Here is a 21,067-nt window from a genome sequence, read left to right on the forward strand (position 1 = left end):
TGAGGCCAACCCGACCGCATTACTTAAATGTCCCCGATTCTGGCACTCCAGAGTCTCTCTTCATCTTTTCTATCATTTCTTATTCAGTAGCACTTAGACACTTTTTTGTTTGTTTGTTTAACAATTCACTGTAAGTTCATTATGTGGCATGCTCACTATTTACTGTCTGTCTCTCCTGCTAGAATGTGAGCTCTGAGGACACAGGAATATCTGCCTGCTTTGTTCATTACCATATCAAGCATCTAGGATGGCTATACACAAAACAGGCACCAAATGCTGAAAGCATTAAGAGAGTGCCATGGCCTGCTAACCGTCCCTCAGCTAGCTAGCTTTCTTTCCCTCCCTCCCTCCCTCCCTCCCTCCCTCCCTCCCTCCCTCCCTTCCTTTCTAAATTTATTTTAATTCCAGTATAGTTAACATACAGTGTTGTATTAGTTTCAGGTGTACAATGGAGTGATATACTCCCACACATCGCCCAGTACCCGTCGTGACAAGTGCACTCCTTAATCCCTATCGTATGTTTCACCCATCCCCTCTGGTAATCACCATTTTGTTCTCTATAGTTAAGAGTCTGTCTGTCTCTCCCTCTCTTTTTTTAATTTGCTCGTTTGTTTTGTCTCTTAAATTCCACACGAGTGAAATCATATGGCATTTTGTTCTCTCACTGACATATTTCACTTAGCATTCTACTCCCTAGCGCCATCCATGTCATTGCAAATGGCAAGATTTCATTCTTTTTTATGGCTGAATAATATTCCATTGTGTGTATCTATATCTATATCTATATATCACACCTTCTTTATCCATTCGTCTATTGACGAACACTTGGACTGCTTCCATATCTTGGCTATTGTAAATAAAGCTGTTTTAAACATAGGGTTGCATGTATTCCTCCGAATTCGTGTTTTTTGTATTTTAGGGGGAAACAGTAGTGCAATTACTGGATTGTAAGGTAGTTCTATTTTTAACTTTAGGAGGAACCTCCATACTGTTTTCCACAGTGGCTGCACCAGTTTGCATTCCCACCAGCAGTGCATGAGGGTCCCCTTTCTACACAGCCTTGCCAACACCTGTTGTTTCTTGTGACTTTTATTTTAGGCATCCTGACAGGTGTGAGGTGGTATCTCATTGCAGTTTTCATTTTCCTAATGATGAGTGATGTTGAGCACCTTTTCATGTGTCTGTTGGACATCTGGATGTCTTTGGAGCAATGTGTTTATGTCCTCTGTCCATTATTAAATTGGATTATTTGTTCTTGGGTCTTGACTTGTAAAAGTTCTTTATATATTTTGCATACTAACCCTTCTTTGGATATATCATTTGCAAATATGTTCTCCAATTCAGTAGACTGCCTATTAGTTTTGTTGATTGCTTCCTTTTCTGTGCAGAAGATTTTTTTTTTCTTATGTAGTCTCAATAGTTTGTTTTTGCTTTTATTTCCCTTGCCTCAGGAGATATATCTAGAAAAATGTTGCTATGGCTAATGTCAGAGACATTAACTGCTTGTGCTCTCTTCTAGGATTTTTATGGTTCAGGTCAAACCATTTTGAGTTTATTTTTGTGTATGGTGTAGGAAAGTGGTCCAGGGTCATTCTTTTACACATATCTGACCAGTTTTCTCAACAGACTGTCTTTTTCCCACTGGATATTCTTTCCTGCTTTGTCAAAGATTAATTGACAATATAATTGTCAATTTATTTCTGGGTTTTCTGTTCTGTTCTATCGACCTATGTATCTATTTTTGTGCCAGTATGGTACTGTTTTGATCACTGAAGCTCTGCAATATAACTTGAAGTCTGGAATTGTAACACCTCCAGCTTTGCCTTTCTTTTTCGAGATGGCTTTGGCTTTTTGAGTCTTCTGAGGCTCCATATAAATTTTAGGGATTTTTTGTTGTTGTTGCTGTTGTTCTAGTTCTGTGAAAAACGCTGTTGTTATTTTCATACGGAATGCATTAAATCTGTAGAGTGCTTTGGGTAGCGTAGACCACTTTAACAATATTTGTTCTTCCAACCCATGAGCACGGAACATCTTTCCATTTCTTTGTGTTGTCTCCAATTTCTTTCACCAGTGTTTTATAGTTTGCAGAGCACAGGTCTCTCACCACTTCAGGTAGGTAAATTCCTAGGTATCTTATATTTGGTACAATTTTAAATGTGATTATTTTCTTTTTCTTTTTAAAAATTTTTAATGTTTATTTATTTTTGAGAGAGAGAGAGATGGAGTGCAAGCAGGGGAGGGGCAGAGAGAAAGGGGGACACAGAATCCGAAGCAGGCTCCAGGCTCTGAGGTGTCAGCACAGAGTCCGAAGTGGAGCTTGAACCCAGGAACCGTGAGATCATGACCTGAGCTGAAGTTGGATGCTTAACTGACCGAGCCACCCAGGCTCCCCCAAATGGAATTGTTTTCTTAATTTTCTTCCTTCTGCTTCATTTTTGGTGTATAGAAATGCAACAGAATTCTGAGATTAATCTGTTGTTAGAGGGCTACCTGTTTTGGGTTTTGGTATTGGTGTTATGCTAACCAAGAAACAGACGACTAAATCAAAAGAGACGAATATTTTAGAAGTCCACAGTATAGATAATTAAAGACTTTCAGGAAAGTTGTACCAATTTACATTCCCACTAATAGAATTTAGAATTTTGGAGTATTTATCTATTGCACCCTTGGTATTTCATATTATTAATTAAAAGTGATACTCGGTATCATTTAAAATAATTTGTTTACTCAATACATGAAAAATAGTATCTTGTCTAAATTAGTACTTCCTTCATTACTCATAAGGATAAAGAGCTATATTTAAACCAAATGCACTTTTTCTGGTCATATACTATATTTATTTTTACTGTGTCCCATAATGTATCCAACTTAGTTATATTCATTGGCCATTTTTGATTATTAACTTAATCCTCACAACATTGAATTAGAAAACCCCCTTCCACAGGAATGACTGCCGCCCTCCCATTATAAACAATGATTAGGACAAGACTTGACTCCCATCCCAGAGCTCTACCCATGTGCTATGCCCTCTGACACCTCTGAGAGTCAGACACTCTGCCTACCACCTGATGCCCATCAGCTCGTCCTCTGCCCTCACCTCCCAGAAAGTCCCCAAACAAAGAAGGCAGGAGTATGGATAGGGAGGCTCTGTCCCTTCATTCCAACTTCCTTGAGCCTCCTAACAACTGGAAAATGCTTTTGTCCTAAGTGCATAAAACATTACTGAAATGTTGGCCTGGGATAGAAAAAACATCAGGAAAGGCTAGTTAGAATGTTAACATAATTAGAGTCTAGTTGCCTATAGTTTAAGTTTAGTATTATTTTCAAAAAGGCACTCATTTAAAATCTATGTAGTCAGCATTATAATGTTCAACAACTAAATCATAGGATATATAAAGAGAAGAGATGCCTCCTTCACATAAAAAGCACCCTCATAGTTAGGGTAATCACAGAGCTTAACATGCAGGCTGGGACATGTTTAAAAGTGAAAGGAGGAGGGGGGGTGTTAAATCATTCAGGATCCTGGGGCAACAGGTGCAAACTGGGACCTTCCCAGGTAGGTTGGGAGGCGTAAGCCCCCTATTTATGGTAAACCATCAAGACAGTGCCCTAAATTACAATTTCTGTTCTTATTTGTAATCATTTCATCATTGCTGAAGATATTAATGAAATGCACATCTTTTCATTTTTTTTTCTTCAGTGTTATGAAAAAAGATACACTGCTAGTAAGACTCCTACAGGTTCGACCATGAAGCTGAAAGGATCAAAAAGGATTGTGCAGTTATCAATACTCATCTCAAACACACACACACACACACACGCACACGCACACGCACACGCACACGCACAGACGCAAAAAACCTCACAGAAACCAAAATGAACACACACACAAATGCTTTTGGGCACAAATACCTACTTATTTTACTCTCAGTTCTCTCAGTTGGGATATCACTCTCTGAAGATGCCAAATAAATTGTTCTGTTTCCAATAACTTCTAAAGTCAAAATACTATCTTTGTTACCCTGGCCTAACAGAGATTTTCCCTTTATTCTAGGTAGAGATTTTCTCCCTTCAGAAAACCCCAAAGGATAAAACCAACAGCTTCCAGTGAACGGCAGGCTTCCATTGCCAACGGTGCAATTAAGAATATTAGAAAGTTAGGCTGGAGAACAAGGGAGGGTTAATCTTGTAAACTGTAAATATTTACTTTAAAAATAAACAAAGATTCACTTATAATTCTAGATTTTATTTTGAAATAGCCTTAACGTAGAATATACTGCCTTTTAATTTTCTCCAAGTAAAACACAGCTCTCTGGCCTAGGAAAACTAGACTTTGAAGTTAAGCTATTGATTTGCCCTCCCAGATTGCCAGAAAACAGAAGTGCTCTTTAACACGCAGCACAGAGGCAGAGGGAGAATCGGCGAAAGATTCTGTGGGAAACAGCAAGAGCCATTCAGCAGGGAGCCTCCACCCTGGCATTGAGTTTGGCAGCCCCACGCAGGTTGGGGCGGCAAACCCTTGGCAGCGTAAATATCCAATATCTGCTCTTCTTGTTCAATAGGCAAACACCTCAGACCGCATTCCAGGACTCATCTAGTGGACTCGCTGTGAAACAGGTGACCCGCATGAGAACAAGAAAAAGTAGGAGAGGGCTGGGGATCGGTGCAAAGCTGTGTCTCTGAGGAACACACAATTCCTCTTGTGACACAGAAGATAACCTAAACCGATTTAACGAAAATACTTGGTTTGGGCTGGTTTGCAGATATTGTCGAAATGACAAAAAAGTCTTAGCTCTGGTATAAAACAAGACTTAGGCCCTTTCAGCACTTCAACGAGGTTCCCAATGGAGGTACTCTGAAGATGCTTCGAAATTCTAAACTTTGATATAAATGAATACCAACTCATCACATTCAAAGTATGTGCACAAAGTTTTCCAAGTTGTCATTTGTGCATGTTTTTCTTTTGTACGTTAATCTACTGTTAGGTTGAGAATCATCATTATGGTCCATTCTATCAAACTGTGACTTTTACACCCAGAAGAAAATGCCAACTTGGAAGTTCCTCGACATTTGTGGAATATTGTAAAAGTTAGGCAGGATGTTATTTGTCAATCAATTTTTATAAATCTCAACTGTTTAGGGATAATATTTAATTTAAAAATTTAAGGATATAAAACTTCACATTTTTAGCAAAGGAAAAAGTCAGGGAAAAGATCAAAGTAAAGGGAACAGAATGGAGATTAGAAATCCATTTTAAGCCAAAATGACAATGTCTTCATAAGTTAATATTAATCCTTTAATTATAAATTTCAAAGGTTTAAGTAGTTTCTATGACCTTAGCTTTGAATAATTATGCCATATGGAGCTTTTCTTAAATTTGAAAAAGATGCTGAATTGTTGCTCAAAGCCTTTTAATGACTTCAGGCTGGCAGAATTCCAGTATAATCCTTCAGATACTATTAAAATTACAGACCAGCAGCCCAAGCTGGTAAATGCTATGTCAATTTCATAAGCGCTTTTTACTTAGTAGAGTATGGTGTGGAAAATGTTTGATGTGTTCATATGTTTTTAAATATCAAATTGTGAAGCTTAAAACAACTATTCATGGAGAATTCACAAAGGAAATGATGGATGGATTACACTAAGCACAAATAGGATCTTCTGTGTATCATAAAATTAAATGATAAAGTTAAAAGGCAAACACCAAAAATAGTTGCCACAAAGATAAGAATTTTTTCGTCCTAAATGCAAATGAGCTTATGTAAGGTGCGGAGAAAAACATCAGGTCACTAACAGAAGAGGAATTGTCAAAGGATATGAAGAGGCAATTCTCAGAAAATGAAATATGGACAACCAATTTATTTTAAATGTTCAATCTCAGTCTTAAAATACAAATTAAAACAATAAATTATTGACCCAAAACTACCAAAAATTAAAGAAAAGTATCAATAATGAGGACTGGTTAGATAAAACAGATATTCTGTTGTGGAAAATATAAATTAGTACAACCTTTTGGAAAAAGTAACCTGACCCCATAATTCTACTGGGATCTTAACCTAAGGAAAAAAAAAATGGAAATGTTGAAAAAAATTTACATAAGAAGATGTTAATCTCTATATCAATGTAGGCAATTTTTTAAGAAGCTAAATGTTCAAAAATAAGAGAATGCCAGAATAAATTATGCTACATTCATAATATGGAATATCATGAAAACTATATTTTTAAAGAATCTCAAATGCCATTGGAATATTCTTAGCGTAACTTTTTAAAAAAGCAAAAGACTGCACTATGTGATCTCATCTGGTGTGATCTCAGTCTGCTAAGTTCATATAGCTATTGTACGTGCACATTAAATCACTGCTCTTGGTTTCCTCTGGCCGGTGGTAGTAACAGGAAATTTTACACTTCTATATTTTCCAAATTTTCTAACATAGCACCTTATTTCAAGGAACTTATTTTAAAAGCAACTGAATAGATTTCTGAAACAATGGTAAATTTTCAATTCCAAAGGTTTGGTTTCTTCTTCCAAGATTTTATTTAAATTCGAGTTAGTGAACATATAATATAGTGTTGGTTTCAGGAGTAGAATTTAGTGACTTATCACTTAACATACAACACCCTCCCGCTGTCCTGGCAACAAGCACCCTCCTTAATGCCCATAACCCATCTAGCCCAACCCTCTCCCACCTCCCGCCATCAACTCTCAGTTTGTCCTCTATAGTTAAGAGTCTCTTACGGTTTGCCTCCCTCTCTCTTAAATACCAAAGTTTTAATCAAACTTTGGCAAATGACCCACCACCATCACTTAGTAATATTCTGTAATTTTCAAAGGTTCACGTTTTCTGTGGACTTTGTCTCAGATTGGTTTCAAAAGATTTTAAAAGGTGTGGGGCTCCTGGGTGGCTCAGTAGGTTAAGCGTCCGACTTGGGCTCAGGTCATGGTCTTACGGTTCATGGGTTCGAGCCCCGCGTCGGGCTCTGTGGGAACAGCTTGGAGCCTAGAGCCTGCTTTTTAGATTCTGTGTCTCCCTCTCTCTCTGCCCCTCCCCTATTCATGCTCGCTCTCCCTCTCTCAAAAATAAATAAACTTAAAAAAGAGATTTTAAAAGGTGAGTAAAGCAGCTTTCGCTTTTCAGATGTCAATCATTGCCTCTCTTGGATTCTCTGTTGCAAATCTTTTGACCTTGTAGAGGCATTACAGGTTTCTCTTCAAGCCGCTGAAGATGTCAGCAAGGCCTGAATTGATGCAGACAGAGGCTCAGGTAGGGGCTGGACTCAGGAATTCTCTCATGACCTCAATGTTGTAAGTGCCACCAACAACCCAACCACAGGGAGTGCCACGTTCAGAGTATTTATTATTCTGGTGTTATTCTCCTCTCCTCTTTGAACCTCACTTTTATACTTAATGAGAGAAAAATTAATTTCTAAACCCCCCAGTTCTGACAGGATTCCAAGCTGCTGGCGAATATTTCAACTTTCAGATTTAAAACGTGACAAAACATTAAATCTTTTATAAAAATACAGTAGAAGAATTCAACTGTCCCACACAATGACACAACAGGCGGCAATAGGATTGTCTACCAGTTTACTGGTGTTAATTCAGATTTTTATATTAAGAATTCTACTGGGGAGCCTGGGTGGGTCAGTCAGTTGAGCATCTGACTTCGGCTCAGGTCATGATCTCGCAGTTTGTGGGTTCGAGCCCCACGTCGGGCTCTGTGCTGACGGCTCGGAGCCTGGAGCCCGCTTCGGATTCTGTGTCTCCTTCTCTCTCTGCCCCTCCCCCGCTCACGCTTTGTCTCACTCTGTTTCTCAAAAATAAATAAATGTTAAAAAAAATTTTTTTTTTTTTTTTTCTTTTTCAACATTTTTTTTATTTATTTTTTTTGGGACAGAGAGAGACAGAGCATGAACGGGGGAGGGGCAGAGAGAGAGGGAGACACAGAATCGGAAACAGGCTCCAGGCTCCGAGCCATCAGCCCAGAGCCTGACGCGGGGCTCGAACTCACGGACCGCGAGATCGTGACCTGGCTGAAGTCGGACGCTTAACCGACTGCGCCACCCAGGCGCCCCTAAAAAAAAATTTTTAAGAACTCTACTAATTTGTGTAAAAAAAAACTGTCTGAAAAAAGCTTTATGCTAGACATTTAACGTACTAAGAAACATGAATATTTGAATATAAAAATGTATCTTGTCCCATCGGAAGTATTTACAATGGGTCAAAATCAAATACGGATGAATCAAAACCAAGGTTTTATTTATTCACACTGCCTTTCACAGTGGCTAGACTGAATTTCTCAGTTCATCATCATTCTTTCATTTCCTCGACATTTATGTATGGTGCTTTGTCTCAGGTGCCACGCGTGGTCCTGGGGCTTTAGAAATGAGTGTTTTACAAGGACGGTTTTCAGGGAACTCAGTCCAGGTCTTCCTGCACTTAGAAATACTGCACTCCTTTCACTAGTTAAGTTAGAACATTTATCAACCAGAAACACCAACGGCTCTTCCCATCAAGAGCCCAGCACTTGTTTTCTATCACATGGACTTCGGGATTGGCTAATTCCACCAACTCAACAAAAACCAAACTCATGGCACTAAACACCGGTCCACTTTAGCGCTCTTGTCCCTTTCCCCAGACTCTCCTTCTGCCAACAAGTCGCTACATTCTGATGAACCCCTCCAGCACCTTTAACCATGGTGGCTAATGTTACCACGCTAAAACCCCATTTCTGTCTTCTTGTGTTACTTGTGTTCTCAGTTCAATTCAGGACCATTCCATTCTTCCAGACTCACGCTGCCATCGCCCCTCCTCTACCTGCAGGACTCCACATCCACCCGGTCAAATTCCCTTACACCTGCTTCCTGCCACGTTCCAGCCATCTGCCCAGGCTGAAGCCTGGCCATTTCCACTGTCCTGACACTCCTCACTCAGAAGACTACTGCTATTCTTTACAGAGAATAGAGACGGTATCAGATAGAAGCCCTTCGCAAGTCTCGTCGTGGAACCCCCTTGTATCTTTACCAATCCTCTCCCTTCTTCCGTCCTTGAAAGTCGTGGCTTCTATCATTCCCTCACTCAGTATATGTGCCAAGTTTTCTAAACACGAGCAGTACAGACATGAACAAGACAGACCCAGATCCTGCTCATGGAGCTCACATTCCAATGGGGGGTGGGGAGGGGAAGAATAGAAAATAAACGATCAGAAAAATGAAAAGATGATTCCAGATGGTGACCTGAGGTATGAAGATAGGGAAAAACTGAGAGCTTTTTCCCTGAGATCAGGAACACAACAGGGATGTCCACTCTCACTGCTGTTGTTTAACATAGTGTTGGAAGTTCTAGCATCAGCAATCAGACAACAAAGGGAAATCAAAGGCATCAAAATTGGCAAAGATGAAGTTAAGCTTTCGCTTTTTGCAGATGACATGATATTATACATGGAAAATCTGAAAGAGCTCACCAAACTCCACACCTGAAAAACAAATAACCCAGTGAAGAAATGGGCAGAAAACATGAATAGACACTTCTCTAAAGAAGACATCCGGATGGCCAACAGGCACATGAAAAGATGCTCAACGTCGTTCCTCATCAGGGAAATACAAATCAGAACCACACTCAGATATCACCTCATGCCAGAGTGGCCAAAATGAACAAATCAGGAGACTATAGATGCTGGAGAGGATGTGGAGAAACGGGAACCCTCTTGCACTGTTGGTGGGAATGCAAATTGGTGCAGCCGCTCTGGAAAACAGTGTGGAGGTTCCTCAAAAAATTGAAAATAGATCTACCCTATGATCCAGCAATAGCACTGCTAGGAATTTACCCAAGGGATACAGGAGTACTGATGCATAAGGGCACTTGTACCCCAATGTTTATAGCAGCACTCTCAACAATAGCCAAATTGTGGAAAGAGCCTAAATGTCCATCAACTGATGAATGGATAAAGAAATTGTGGTTTATATACACAATGGAGTACTACGTGGCAATGAGAAAGAATGAAATAGGGCCCTTTGTAGCAACGTGGATGGAACTGGAGAGTGTGATGCTAAATGAAATAAGTCATACAGAGAAAGACAGATACCATATGTTTTCACTCTTATGTGGATCCTGAGAAACTTAACAGAAACCCATGGGGGAGGGGAAGGAAAGAAAAAAAGAGGTTAGAGTGGGAGAGAGCCAAAGCATAAGAGACTGTTAAAAACTGAGAACAAACTGAGGGTTGATGGGGGGTGGGAGGGAGGGGAGGGTGGGTGATGAGTATTGAGGAGGGCACCTTTTGGGATGAGCACTGGGTGTTGTATGGAAACCAATTTGACAATAAATGTCATATACTGAAAAAAAAACACAACAGTTTAAAAAAAAAAGAAGTATGAAGACAATGGGACCAGCAACGCCGGTAGAGCTGGGCAAGATTTGGAGAGCGAGGTCAGAGAAGGACACTGAGCAGTGCAGAGTGAGGAGGAGGAGAGCCACAGAGACTCCAGGGGAGGGGAAGAACATCCCAGGCTGAGAGGCGGCAGGTATAAAGGCCTGGAGGAAGGAGAGCGCGAGGCAGGCTCCAGGAACAGGCCAAGGTCTCACACGGCTGGATCCTCGCGGCCAAGGGCCCAGGGTGGGCCTGTGCCACTCTTTCAACCACACCCTTATGTCTCAAATGGCAAACCCTCAAGTGTCTGTGGTTCTCTGCCTCACTAAGCTCTTCCTGTCCACTAGTTCCCTTCTCCTGTATTTCAAGACATTTGCAGCCTAAAAATATACTCCTTTGGAACTGCACCTTCCTTTTAAAATCCGGTTTTCTGAAACAACAGAGTATTCACGAACCTTCCCTTCCTCACTCCTTTCTCATCTTCTGCAACAGTGTTCCTGTCCACACTATCCCTTGAGGGTTCTGCCCAAGATCATCAGTGAATTCTCAGTTTCAAATCCCGTGACCTCTCCTCTGCCCTCACCCTTCCTGATTTTGTGTCACATTCTTGAAAATCCTCCTTTCCAAATATTCTCTGCCTTTGTGTCCATGAAAATATAGTCTTCTCAGATTCCTCTTACCTCAATGACCCTTCTTTGGCTGCTTCCTCCCCAACATCTTCAATGAAGTTCTTCCTTCACGGCTGACTGTTTTCTTTCTATATTCCTCTCATGAACGGGCCCTCCCTGTGGGTGACACCCCACAGCTGTTTCTTCGAGTGCTGCCCTCTCTTCTGGCTCTCTACAGACATTCCTTCAACAGCAAGTGAACGTCACAGCTGGGTGGAGTGGGGGCACGTCCAACTCAACAAATGGTACATGCCTTCTTTCTCCCCAACCAGACTTCTCCCTTCCCCATGTATTCAGGGCTGGATGTAACCTTGACAAGTGTAACCAATGCCACCTCTGAGATGATTCTCAGCCATGTTCCCTCCAGCCCATTGTCACTACTAGGCTCTCACAGCCTTCCCGCATTTCTAACGTGCTCACAGAGACCTCCTGCCTGTGTTATTAATCCGGTCCCCACCAATTGGCATTCCCACTGCAACAACACCGACAGAAAGATTTTCCCAAGAATCACTTGAATGCTGACTTTCAGGGCTTAAAAACTTTCAGCAGCTCCTCACCGTTTACCCGATGAAGCTAAAATACTATCACGGCTTTGGAGAGTCTCAGTGATCCTAGACTGTCTTTTAGCCTGATCACTAACCACCTCCCTTGATTAACCTCAATGCCATATAAACAGTTTTGTTTGTCTTGCTATTGTTAAGTCCTCTGGCTTTGAATGCCCCCTTGCGTATCTACTAGTCAAAATCCTACATATTACCTATATCTGGTAAAAGTGACACCTCTTCCAGTGAATCTTCCCTGATTTCCTTAACAGGAATGATCTCCCCCAATTCACACTCCATCTTGCAATATAGTTATTTTTCTATGTGTGAATATCTTACTGCCACTGTTACTTTCAGACCTCCTTAAGGACAATACCTTTTTTGTTTCTTTTTTCTATGTGTCCGCACAGTGCCTGGGATGTGCCTTTCTAGGTTACAGAAGATCTTCCAGAAATGTTTGCCAACTGAATCACTAATGGTTCTATTACTATTTTTCTTTATTATCTGCAAACTGCTAATTAGTTACAACACATATAGACCTATACTTGAAAAGGTTCATCTTCTAGTAAAAAGAAACATCTGAAATATGAGTATATAATGCAAGAAAATTAAGGCCCAGCTTGTATGTTTTTAAGTCTGGTTTTGGTACATCCAATTTTCTGAAATCAGTGTGCAGGGGTTCCTGTGCCATTTCAGAACATCTCCTTAGAAGCACTTTGAGCTGTTGGCTAGAGCTGATTGGCACCAAGGCGAGGGGAGGGGCACGTAAGAGTCACCAGAGAGGATGGGCCGACATCCCTTTCGCTCTCCATCAGTCTCGCTGACCTGCTATTTTCAGAGGGCTAAAACAGTCTCAATAAGGACGCTTTCTAATTCCTGAAACTCTGTATATTTTAGCATCAAAACATTCTTATTTTGTACTGCCTTGATGGAATTACCACAAATTCCTCACTTAGGTGTATAAAAGGCATCGCAACCCGGACCCGCCCCCAGTGGCCCCACCACCTGGTCTGTTACTCTTCCTTCAACAACAAATAACTCCACTGGTCCCCTGGCTCCCGCAAGTCACTGTGAAACCGCCCTTGACTGCACCATAGCATACGCCCCTCTCTTTCTCTCTTGACTCCACGTCTGAACCAACAGCAGACACTGTCTGTTCCCTTTTCAGAACCCAACCCGAATCTCATCGGTTTTGACCACTTTTGCTGCCACTGCCCAGGCCCGGGCCTCTGTCATCTCGTCTAAACTTCCTGCAATGGACTTTTCACTGGTGTCCCTACTGCCTTCTGTGCCCTCAGTTCAGTCTATTCTTAGCACGCACAGAGAGATGCTACTCAAATGGGAATCAGAGCATCGTCCCTCCTCTGCTCAAAACCTGCAAAGCCTCCTTACTCTCAGAGAGTCAAAGCAAAACCCTGCCAAGGGCCCACGTAGGCCCACAGGACCTGAGGTTTCTTCCCTAGCCTCATCACCTCCTTCTCTTTCTCCTCCTCGGTCACCATTTCTGGCCACGCCAGTCTCCTTGCTATTCCTCTAAGAAGCAGGCTACCTTCTGCCTCTTTAGAGTCTTGCTCCTATTTATTTCTGGGTTCAGAGTTATGCTGCCAAGGGCAAAGCCTGATAAAACCCGAGCTCCCAAGAAATTAAGACACTATCAGGGAAGCATCTTAGGGTCACAATCTGTGTAATATCAGTGGAGCAGGGGCACCTGGGTGGCTCTGTCGGTTTAGCATCTGACTTTGGCCCAGGTCATGATCTCGCGGTCCATGAGTTTGAGCCCCGTGTCGGGCTCTGTGCTGACAGCTCAGAGCCTGAAACCTGCTTCGGATTCTGTGTGTGTATCTCTCTCTGCCCCTCCCTCGCTCACGCTCTGTCTCTCTCTCTCTCTCTCAAAAGTAAATAAACATTAAAAAAATAAAATAAAATCAGTGCAGCATTAGAATGGTGTTGTGTGTTCTGTGAAGACAGAGTATTCAAAGATGAAGAAGAAAAGGTAAAAAAAAATAAGCAGAATTAGAAGACTCTTAGATTACCCTATTCAAGTTTTTTGATCTCAAGATAAGAGACGGGTCTGTAGGAACTCAAGAGGTCATTTACAGCTGCTATGATTTATAACAGTTCACATTTACTACCCAATTAAAATGTTTCCACTTTTTCAGAACATTGAAAGAATGAATATTTGAGATTATACCTGGAATACAAGTCAACCCCAAATGTGTGAACGTTATGCTGACATCTTTGTCAAAAATATATAATTCTAAAGAAACTTTTCTTAATCTGAAACATCTATCTGGGAAACTACATCAACATTTATGTCATGCTATTACAAAAGACTGTGAAATATAGAAACAACTACTGGAAAAACTACCAAAGATCTAGTCTTAACCTAGGAAAACTTCGGGCTATCGCCCAAGGATCCCTGCTCAGCACAATACTGGACAGTGTTCTACGCTGCTCTATCACCAGGTGTATTCAGTCCCTACGGAAATGGGATATTCCAACTATCCCTTCCGTGAACGTCAAGGGAAAAGTTAGGGAACCTACTCCCCGGATTCTTCTCGTGGTGTTTAAACATAGAGCGAGATACTGAAACTGCTCGTGTGAATAGTTTACAAATTTCGGGAGTGGTTCTAGGCCTGCCATCTTTGAGAGATCACATCCAAGGGTGGCAGCAGTGGTATCCAAACCTGGGTCCCAGGGATCTGTATGAATCCAGCGGGATGCCTTACCTTCTCCAACGCCACGTCTGTCTCAGCGGCATGAGCCCTCTTCAGCTCCAACTTCATCTTTTCTGACTCGGCCTTCAGCTTATAGACCGCGGTCTCGTGGTCCCTTGCAGCCTTTTGCTTCTCCTCTTCACGAAGAAGGCCGAGTTCCACCAGCTGCTGTTTCCGCTGGGAGTTCACGTGAATCAGCTCTTCTCTCAACTTGTGAACTTGGGCTTCCATGTCGGCAATAACCTTATTTTTAAAAATGAAAAACGGGTAGAGGATGTGAATAGGAAAATCATAAAAGAAGAATCACAAAAGGTTAATAAATCTACCAAAGAAGTTCCCTTCCTTCCTTCCTCCCTTCCTTCCTTCCCTTATTCTCCCATCCCAGGCCATCCCCTCCTCGTTTAGACATAAATGCTACCTAGAACATTTTACCATCTACAACACAGTCCATTTCATTTGCTTCAAATATTTATGTAAATGGAATGTTATATGTATTCCTTTGCAACTTGCTTTTTCAATATTCAACATTATGTTCCGAAGATTCATCTAGTACTTGCTATTGTATTTTCGGGCTTTTTAAAGTTCATTTATTTTGAGAGAGAGAGAGAGAGCTCGTGCACAAGCAGGGGAGAGGCGGAAAGAGAGGCAGAGACAGAGAGACAGAGAGGCAGAGAGACAGAAAGAGTCGCAAACAGGCTCCATGCTGTCAGCGTAGAGCCCGACACAGGGCTCGGTCCCACAACCATGACCTGAACCGAAATCAAGAGTCAGACGCTTAACCAACTAAGCCACCCAGGTGCCCTTGTATTTTCGTTTTTATTTCATATGATGTCTGCTCTGATTTCATGATGTCTAGCATTCTACGTTCTTGGGTTTATTTTATATTCCTCCTCCTGTTTTCTTATTTTCAGTATTTAAGTCATTTATTTTTATACTTACTTCTTTTCTGATTTATAAACTTAAGACTATAAATATCCCTCCAACTCTTGCTTACGTTTAATCTCTTAGGTGTAGAAATATGAGATTTTCATTATCATTTAGCTCAAACATTTTTAACTTCCATTATTATTTTCTTCTTTGACTTATAAACCATTTAGAAGTACGTTTCTTAATTCCCAAACATACGGGGTATATTAGTTTCCTGAGGCTGCCATTAACAGAGTACTATAAACTGAGTGGCTTAATACAACAGACACCTATTCTCTCACAGTTCTAGAGATTAGCAGTCTGAAATCAAGGTGTAGGTAGAGTGGATTCCTTTTGGAGGCTCAGAGGGAAAAATCTGTTCCATGCCTCTCTTCTAGCTTCTGGGGTTTGCTGGAGATCTCTGGTGTTCCTCGGCTTACAGACGTATCGCTCCAGTCTCTGCTCTGTCTTCACATGGCTTCTTTGTGTGTCTGTGTCCCTGGGTCCAAACTTTCCTCTTCTATTAAGGACATTGGTCATCTTGGGCCTTCAGGATGTGATTAATGCCTTTATAAAATGGGATTAGTGCCTTCTGAAAGGAGACTCGGAAATCCCTTTCCCCTTCTACAACGTGAGGACACAGGGAGAAGGCGCTAGCCATGAACCAGGAAGAGGGTCCTTATTAGAACACAAACATGCTGGTGCCTTGGTCTTCGACTTCCAGCTTCCAGAAATGGGACAGGTGCATGTCTGCTGCTTATAACCCACCCAGCCCGTGGTATGTTCTTATAGTAGCCAGGACAGACTAAGACATTGTCTGAGAGAAACAGACTTGCAAAGGTTTTATCCAAATTCAGACTGATTTGATTTGAAAGCCTTTGTTTTTATCACCTACTATACTGTATCAGAGTTGTAAGAATTTTTTATAGAGAATGACATTTGTTGCATTTTGTTCATTTCTTCTTATTGCACACCCCTAACTTCTCATTTTCACCAGGATGAGTACAAAGCTGCATCCCAAAGTCACAGGGTCATAACGTCTTTGTAAAAAATAAAATATGAACAAAATAAGTTAGCTTCCCAAAACCACCGAAACCACCCCAAACTGAATTTCTATCTTTGTCGATGTACATAAAAATATTTACTTTCTTTTTTTTTTTTTAAGTTTATTTATTTATTTATTTTGAGAGAGAGAGAAAGTGTAAGTGGGGGAGGGGCAGAGAGAGAGGGCGTGAGAGAATCCCCAGCAGACTCTGCCGTCGGCGCAGAGCCCCTCGGGGGGCTTGATCTCACAAACCGTGAGGTCATGACCTGAGCTGAAATCAAGAGTTAACGCACTTAACTGAGTCACCCGGGCATGCCCATAAAAATATTTTCAATGGTATAGTCACGTTTAGATGCTGTTCTACCTTTTCCTATACCTAACTTTATGTCTTCATTTCCATTTATTAGCGTACTTGTCACTCTTAGTAGCTCTTTAGTATTTCATCATTGCAGTATATCGGCATTTACTTAATCATATTATTTTTGGAGATTTGTCTTATTTCCAATTAGTCATTATTACATATGCGACACCTATGAATACATGACAGTGCTATTTTGCTTTTAGTTTACATTATGAAGATTATTTCGTCAAAAGATAAGAATGACTTTGTAGCTTTTTTTTTCAAATTGCTCTACAGAAACACTGAGTCCATTTTCCAACGTGAACAACGGTGTATACGGGAACCTGTTTCTGCACACCCGAGCCACTGGTGCACTTCGTAATTCTGTATATTTTTATTAGTTGACTAAGAATGTGATGAGAACTTAAGGAAGGCATTTTAAGTTGCTGGCACATTGATATGCACTGGCTTTAGTCCAATGACGATTTTCAAACAGAAAAACTATACTGAAAAATGTATCAACTAATTATGGGAGAAATAAACATTAAATGAAAGAACTTAATGCTGAAGCCTCCCCTGGGGTATTTAATATTTCAGTCCTTAGCAAGTGCTGATAACTAGAGTGACAGAACTGCCAAGATCAATCTGGAATAGACGTGTTCATTTTTCTTTACGATTATAAATAACGAGCTATCAAACTTCATCCATCTGACTGATATAGAACAGGAGAATTACAACAACATTTAACAAATTAATAAAGGTTGTTATCTGTCTATAGGGGACACACACCGTAAGCACAACTTTTAATCGAGCTGAGTTCAATTAACAGTTAAAAACATACAGACAGACCAGAAAACATGGAAGCAACTGAATGTCCATCAACAGATACGGGGATAAGCAAAATGGGGTCTGTATGCACGATGCATTGTTCTTCGGCCTACAGAAAGAAGGAAATTCTGACTTATACTATAGCACGGATGAAACTTGAGGACATTATGCTCAGTGAAATAAGCCAGTCACCAAAAGACAAACACCAAACATTTATACCAATTTCCTTAGAAAACTAATGACTCTTTTTTTTAATGTTTATTTTTGAAAGAGAAGAGAGAGCACACGTGTGCACAGGTGCGAGTGGGGGAGGGGCGGAGAGCGAGGGGGACAGAGGATCCAAAGCGGGTTCGGTGCTGACAGCAGAGAGCCAGACACAGGGCTCAACCTCATGACCTGATGATGAACTCATGACTCAGATCATGATCTGAGCTGAAGTAGGACACTTAACCTACTGAGCCACCCAGGCGCCCCAGAAAGCTAATGACTCTTCAAACCACTCTGAATCTGACAAGTCCTGGCAAGAGCAGTGAGAGGTTGAAACATCTCATAAATGATAATAGATTGCCAGGATTATCATCAAAGTGGTCCCAAACAAAATTCAAAAATGCATTTTATGAAAGCAAAATGTGTCTAAGTGGAGAACATGTTCATGGTTAAGAAAGAATCATTTGGACTATCTTGGAAATCCAAAAATTGTTCTATAGGTGCTCTTGGAATAAAGACAACGTTAATAAAGTTATTAATGTATTAGGTTACCTTTGTACCGTCACAGAAAGTTTGTGAGCAATCACCACCAAGAGCTGAAATGTTTCCAATGCGCTACTCTTTAATGTGTAGGTATATGTAATCTACCATTTGTTAGGATCTATGATGTGGAAGCCACCATAAGTGACTTCTAGAGAAGAAACTTTACCCATAGAGTTTAGACTATAATAAATAAGCTACACACACACACACACACACACACACACACCCCATAGAGCCATAAGAGAAGACGATGTGCCATAAAAGTTCAAAAGAGGGAGCCCTTACTTTGAGCTAAGAATTCTGAAAACCTAAATAAAATTGAATGCATCTGAGATGTACCTTAAGAGAGAAATTACCACCATTTGGGAACAGGGATAAATACAGGACATTTCAGGAAGAAAGAATGAGTTGCATGGAAGAAGAAAAACAGAACGTCAAAGAGGAACAGGAGAAACTCCGAAAACAGAGATTTGCTGCAGATATTGGAGACATTAAACTACAGGAGTTGGAAATCAAGGCACTGGAGGACCAGTAAGATGCCGAAACTGGATGCTGGAAAGGAGTATGTGGAGATGGTAAGTCAAGAAATACTACTGAATTTGTATTAAGAAAGACTAACCTGGAGGCAGTTTACATCACGGGTTAGACACACCAGAGATGGGAAGGCCAGCAGTAGTGGAAAGAGTGGAATGGATGGGAATACAATTTTAGAAGTAGAACTGAAACGGTTAGGGGAAGGCACCTGGGTGGTGCAGCGGGTTAAGTGCCCGACTCTTGATCTCAGCTCAGGTAATGATCTCGCGGTTCATGGGTTCGAGCCCCACATGAGGCTCTGCGCCGATGGCACGGAGCCTACTTGGGATCTGTGTCTCTCCTTCTTTCTGCCCATCCCCCACTTGTGCTCTCTCAAAAATAAACGTTAAAAAAAGGGCTAAACAACTAAATGCATGATGAAGGCAAGGAAGGGAGAGGAATATTGGTGATTTAGGATGGTTACCCCAGGCAGTTTGGCAGATTATTCTGAGAGACCTTCATGAGATGGAACAACGAGATTCTGTACAAAATACAATGTTGTCTTTCTTTGCTCATAGGAAGTAAGAGGAAAATCCAAAAGAAAAAACAAAACAGGAATCACACACTATAAAACTGCATGTGCCAAAAATAGGATAGTGAGCACTGAGCACGCTCAAAAGGCAATGTATCTCGGAGGACAAATGTCTTTACGAGCATTGCAGCTTCTGGGGGCAAGGAATATGGGAGTTGAACATGATTCCATGGAATTAAGTCAGAGGGCCTGGAACAGGACTAAAGTGGTTCTAGGTCCATAGTGTTATTTACTCCTGCCTGATGCTAAAATCAATTCCCTCTGGAAAAAAGTTTCTTTAGTTTAATGTCTCCAAGTTTTCCATAAATTAAGGTAAACCAAGAATGAGCTCATAATTTAAAAATTATTAAATCCAGGGAAAAAACACAATCGGTAAGAGTCAGCAAAAACAGATTCCCACTGGCAGGCACTTCAAATATGAGAATTATCAGAAAAATAAGATAAAATAACATGTATTAAATGTTTTAAAAAACAAAAGATGAAACATTAAAAAACAAATTTAAAAGGGGCGCCTGGGTCGCTCAGTTGGTTAAACATCTGATTCTTGATATTGGCTCAGGTCATGATCTCATGGTTCGTGAGATCAAGCCCCATGTTGGGCTCTGCACCGACAGTGTGGGGGATGCTTGGGATTCTCTCTCTCCCTCTCTCTCTGCCCCTCCCCCCTTTCCCCTTCTCTCTTTCCCTCTCTCAAAATAAAGAAATAATCACAAAAAAATGTTTTTAAAAGATAGAATCACAAAGTGAGCAAGTCACAAGAGACTAAGCAAAAATCATCATATTTGAGAAAGAATCAAATATAACTTCCAAAAAAAGTTTTTGAATAAAGGAATAGATGAGTTAAGGCAGTTTAAACATAGCAAAAGCAAAAAAGTAATGAAACAGAAGAGGGATCTTAATAAATTACTTAGAACACAGCAAATTAATAATCAGAAGATAACTGTAAGTGAGATGTTTAAAGCTATGGAAGGTAAAATAAATCTATCTAATATATGTCTGGAGTTCCAGAAGGAGGGGACAGAAAATAGAAGATAGGAAGGATATGCAAAAATGAGAATTTTCAGAACTGAGGAAAAATAAGAATCCTCAGGATTAGTGAGCAGAATAAATATCAGACAGGACAGAAAAGGAAGGAAGGAAGGAAGGAAGGAAGGAAGGAAGGAAGGAAGGAAGGATGGATGGAAGGGCAGGAAGGAAGGGAGGGAGGGAGGGGTCTAATCTGTATACTAGGTAATGAAATGGCAGAACACAAAAGACAAAGAGAAAAGCTTAAAAGCAGGTAAAGTGAGGGAAAAAAAGAATATATTCAGTAAATGACATCCCAGTAGCAACAAATACACCAAGCACTCAGATTTTGGGTTCTAGTACCATTCCCTGATAAAAGGAAACAGTGGCCCTTAGACAAATGACTGAGTCTAAGAGTGAACAGGAAATATATAAGATGAACCAGAACATCTTGCTGTGCTAGTAGTAAGGAAGTGCTTCTTGATGAGAGTATATTAAAGATACAAGAACCAACTGAAGGAGCTCCCAATGGCCAAAGCTGGAACAATTTGAGAAAAAAAAAAAAAAAAGGACTGGATTATATTTCAAAGAATAAAATAAATATCCATGAGTACATACTCATATAAATGATTTAATTAATTAATGGGGGAGAAGAAACAAATCTTCCTTGCAGAGGTATTCCAAATTACAATGAAGGGCATTTTACAAATTCCTAATGGGCGCTCCTCAAAACTGTCAAGGTTATCAAAAGTAAGGAAAATCTGACAAACTATCATAGCAGAAGAGACTAAGGA

General features: G+C 40.7%; 1 protein-coding gene across 15 annotated transcripts in view; it reads right to left on the reverse strand.

Annotated features, from left to right (window-relative positions):
- Positions 1-21,067, reverse strand: part of CEP112 (centrosomal protein 112) — a 413,866-nt gene that overhangs the window by 147,266 nt on the left and 245,533 nt on the right. For all 15 annotated transcript variants that reach the window (XR_009254956.1, XR_009254958.1, XR_009254960.1 and 12 more), the window contains one exon: positions 14,307-14,537. Coding sequence is in view for 5 of the 15 variants with exons in the window: in XM_058703639.1 (XP_058559622.1) it covers positions 14,307-14,537 (231 nt within the window). In the remaining 10 variants the exon portion in view is untranslated. The remainder of the gene's footprint in view (positions 1-14,306; positions 14,538-21,067) is intronic.

This window comes from Neofelis nebulosa, chromosome 16 (genome assembly GCF_028018385.1).
Source record: "Neofelis nebulosa isolate mNeoNeb1 chromosome 16, mNeoNeb1.pri, whole genome shotgun sequence".
Classification (NCBI taxonomy): domain Eukaryota; kingdom Metazoa; phylum Chordata; class Mammalia; order Carnivora; family Felidae; genus Neofelis; species Neofelis nebulosa.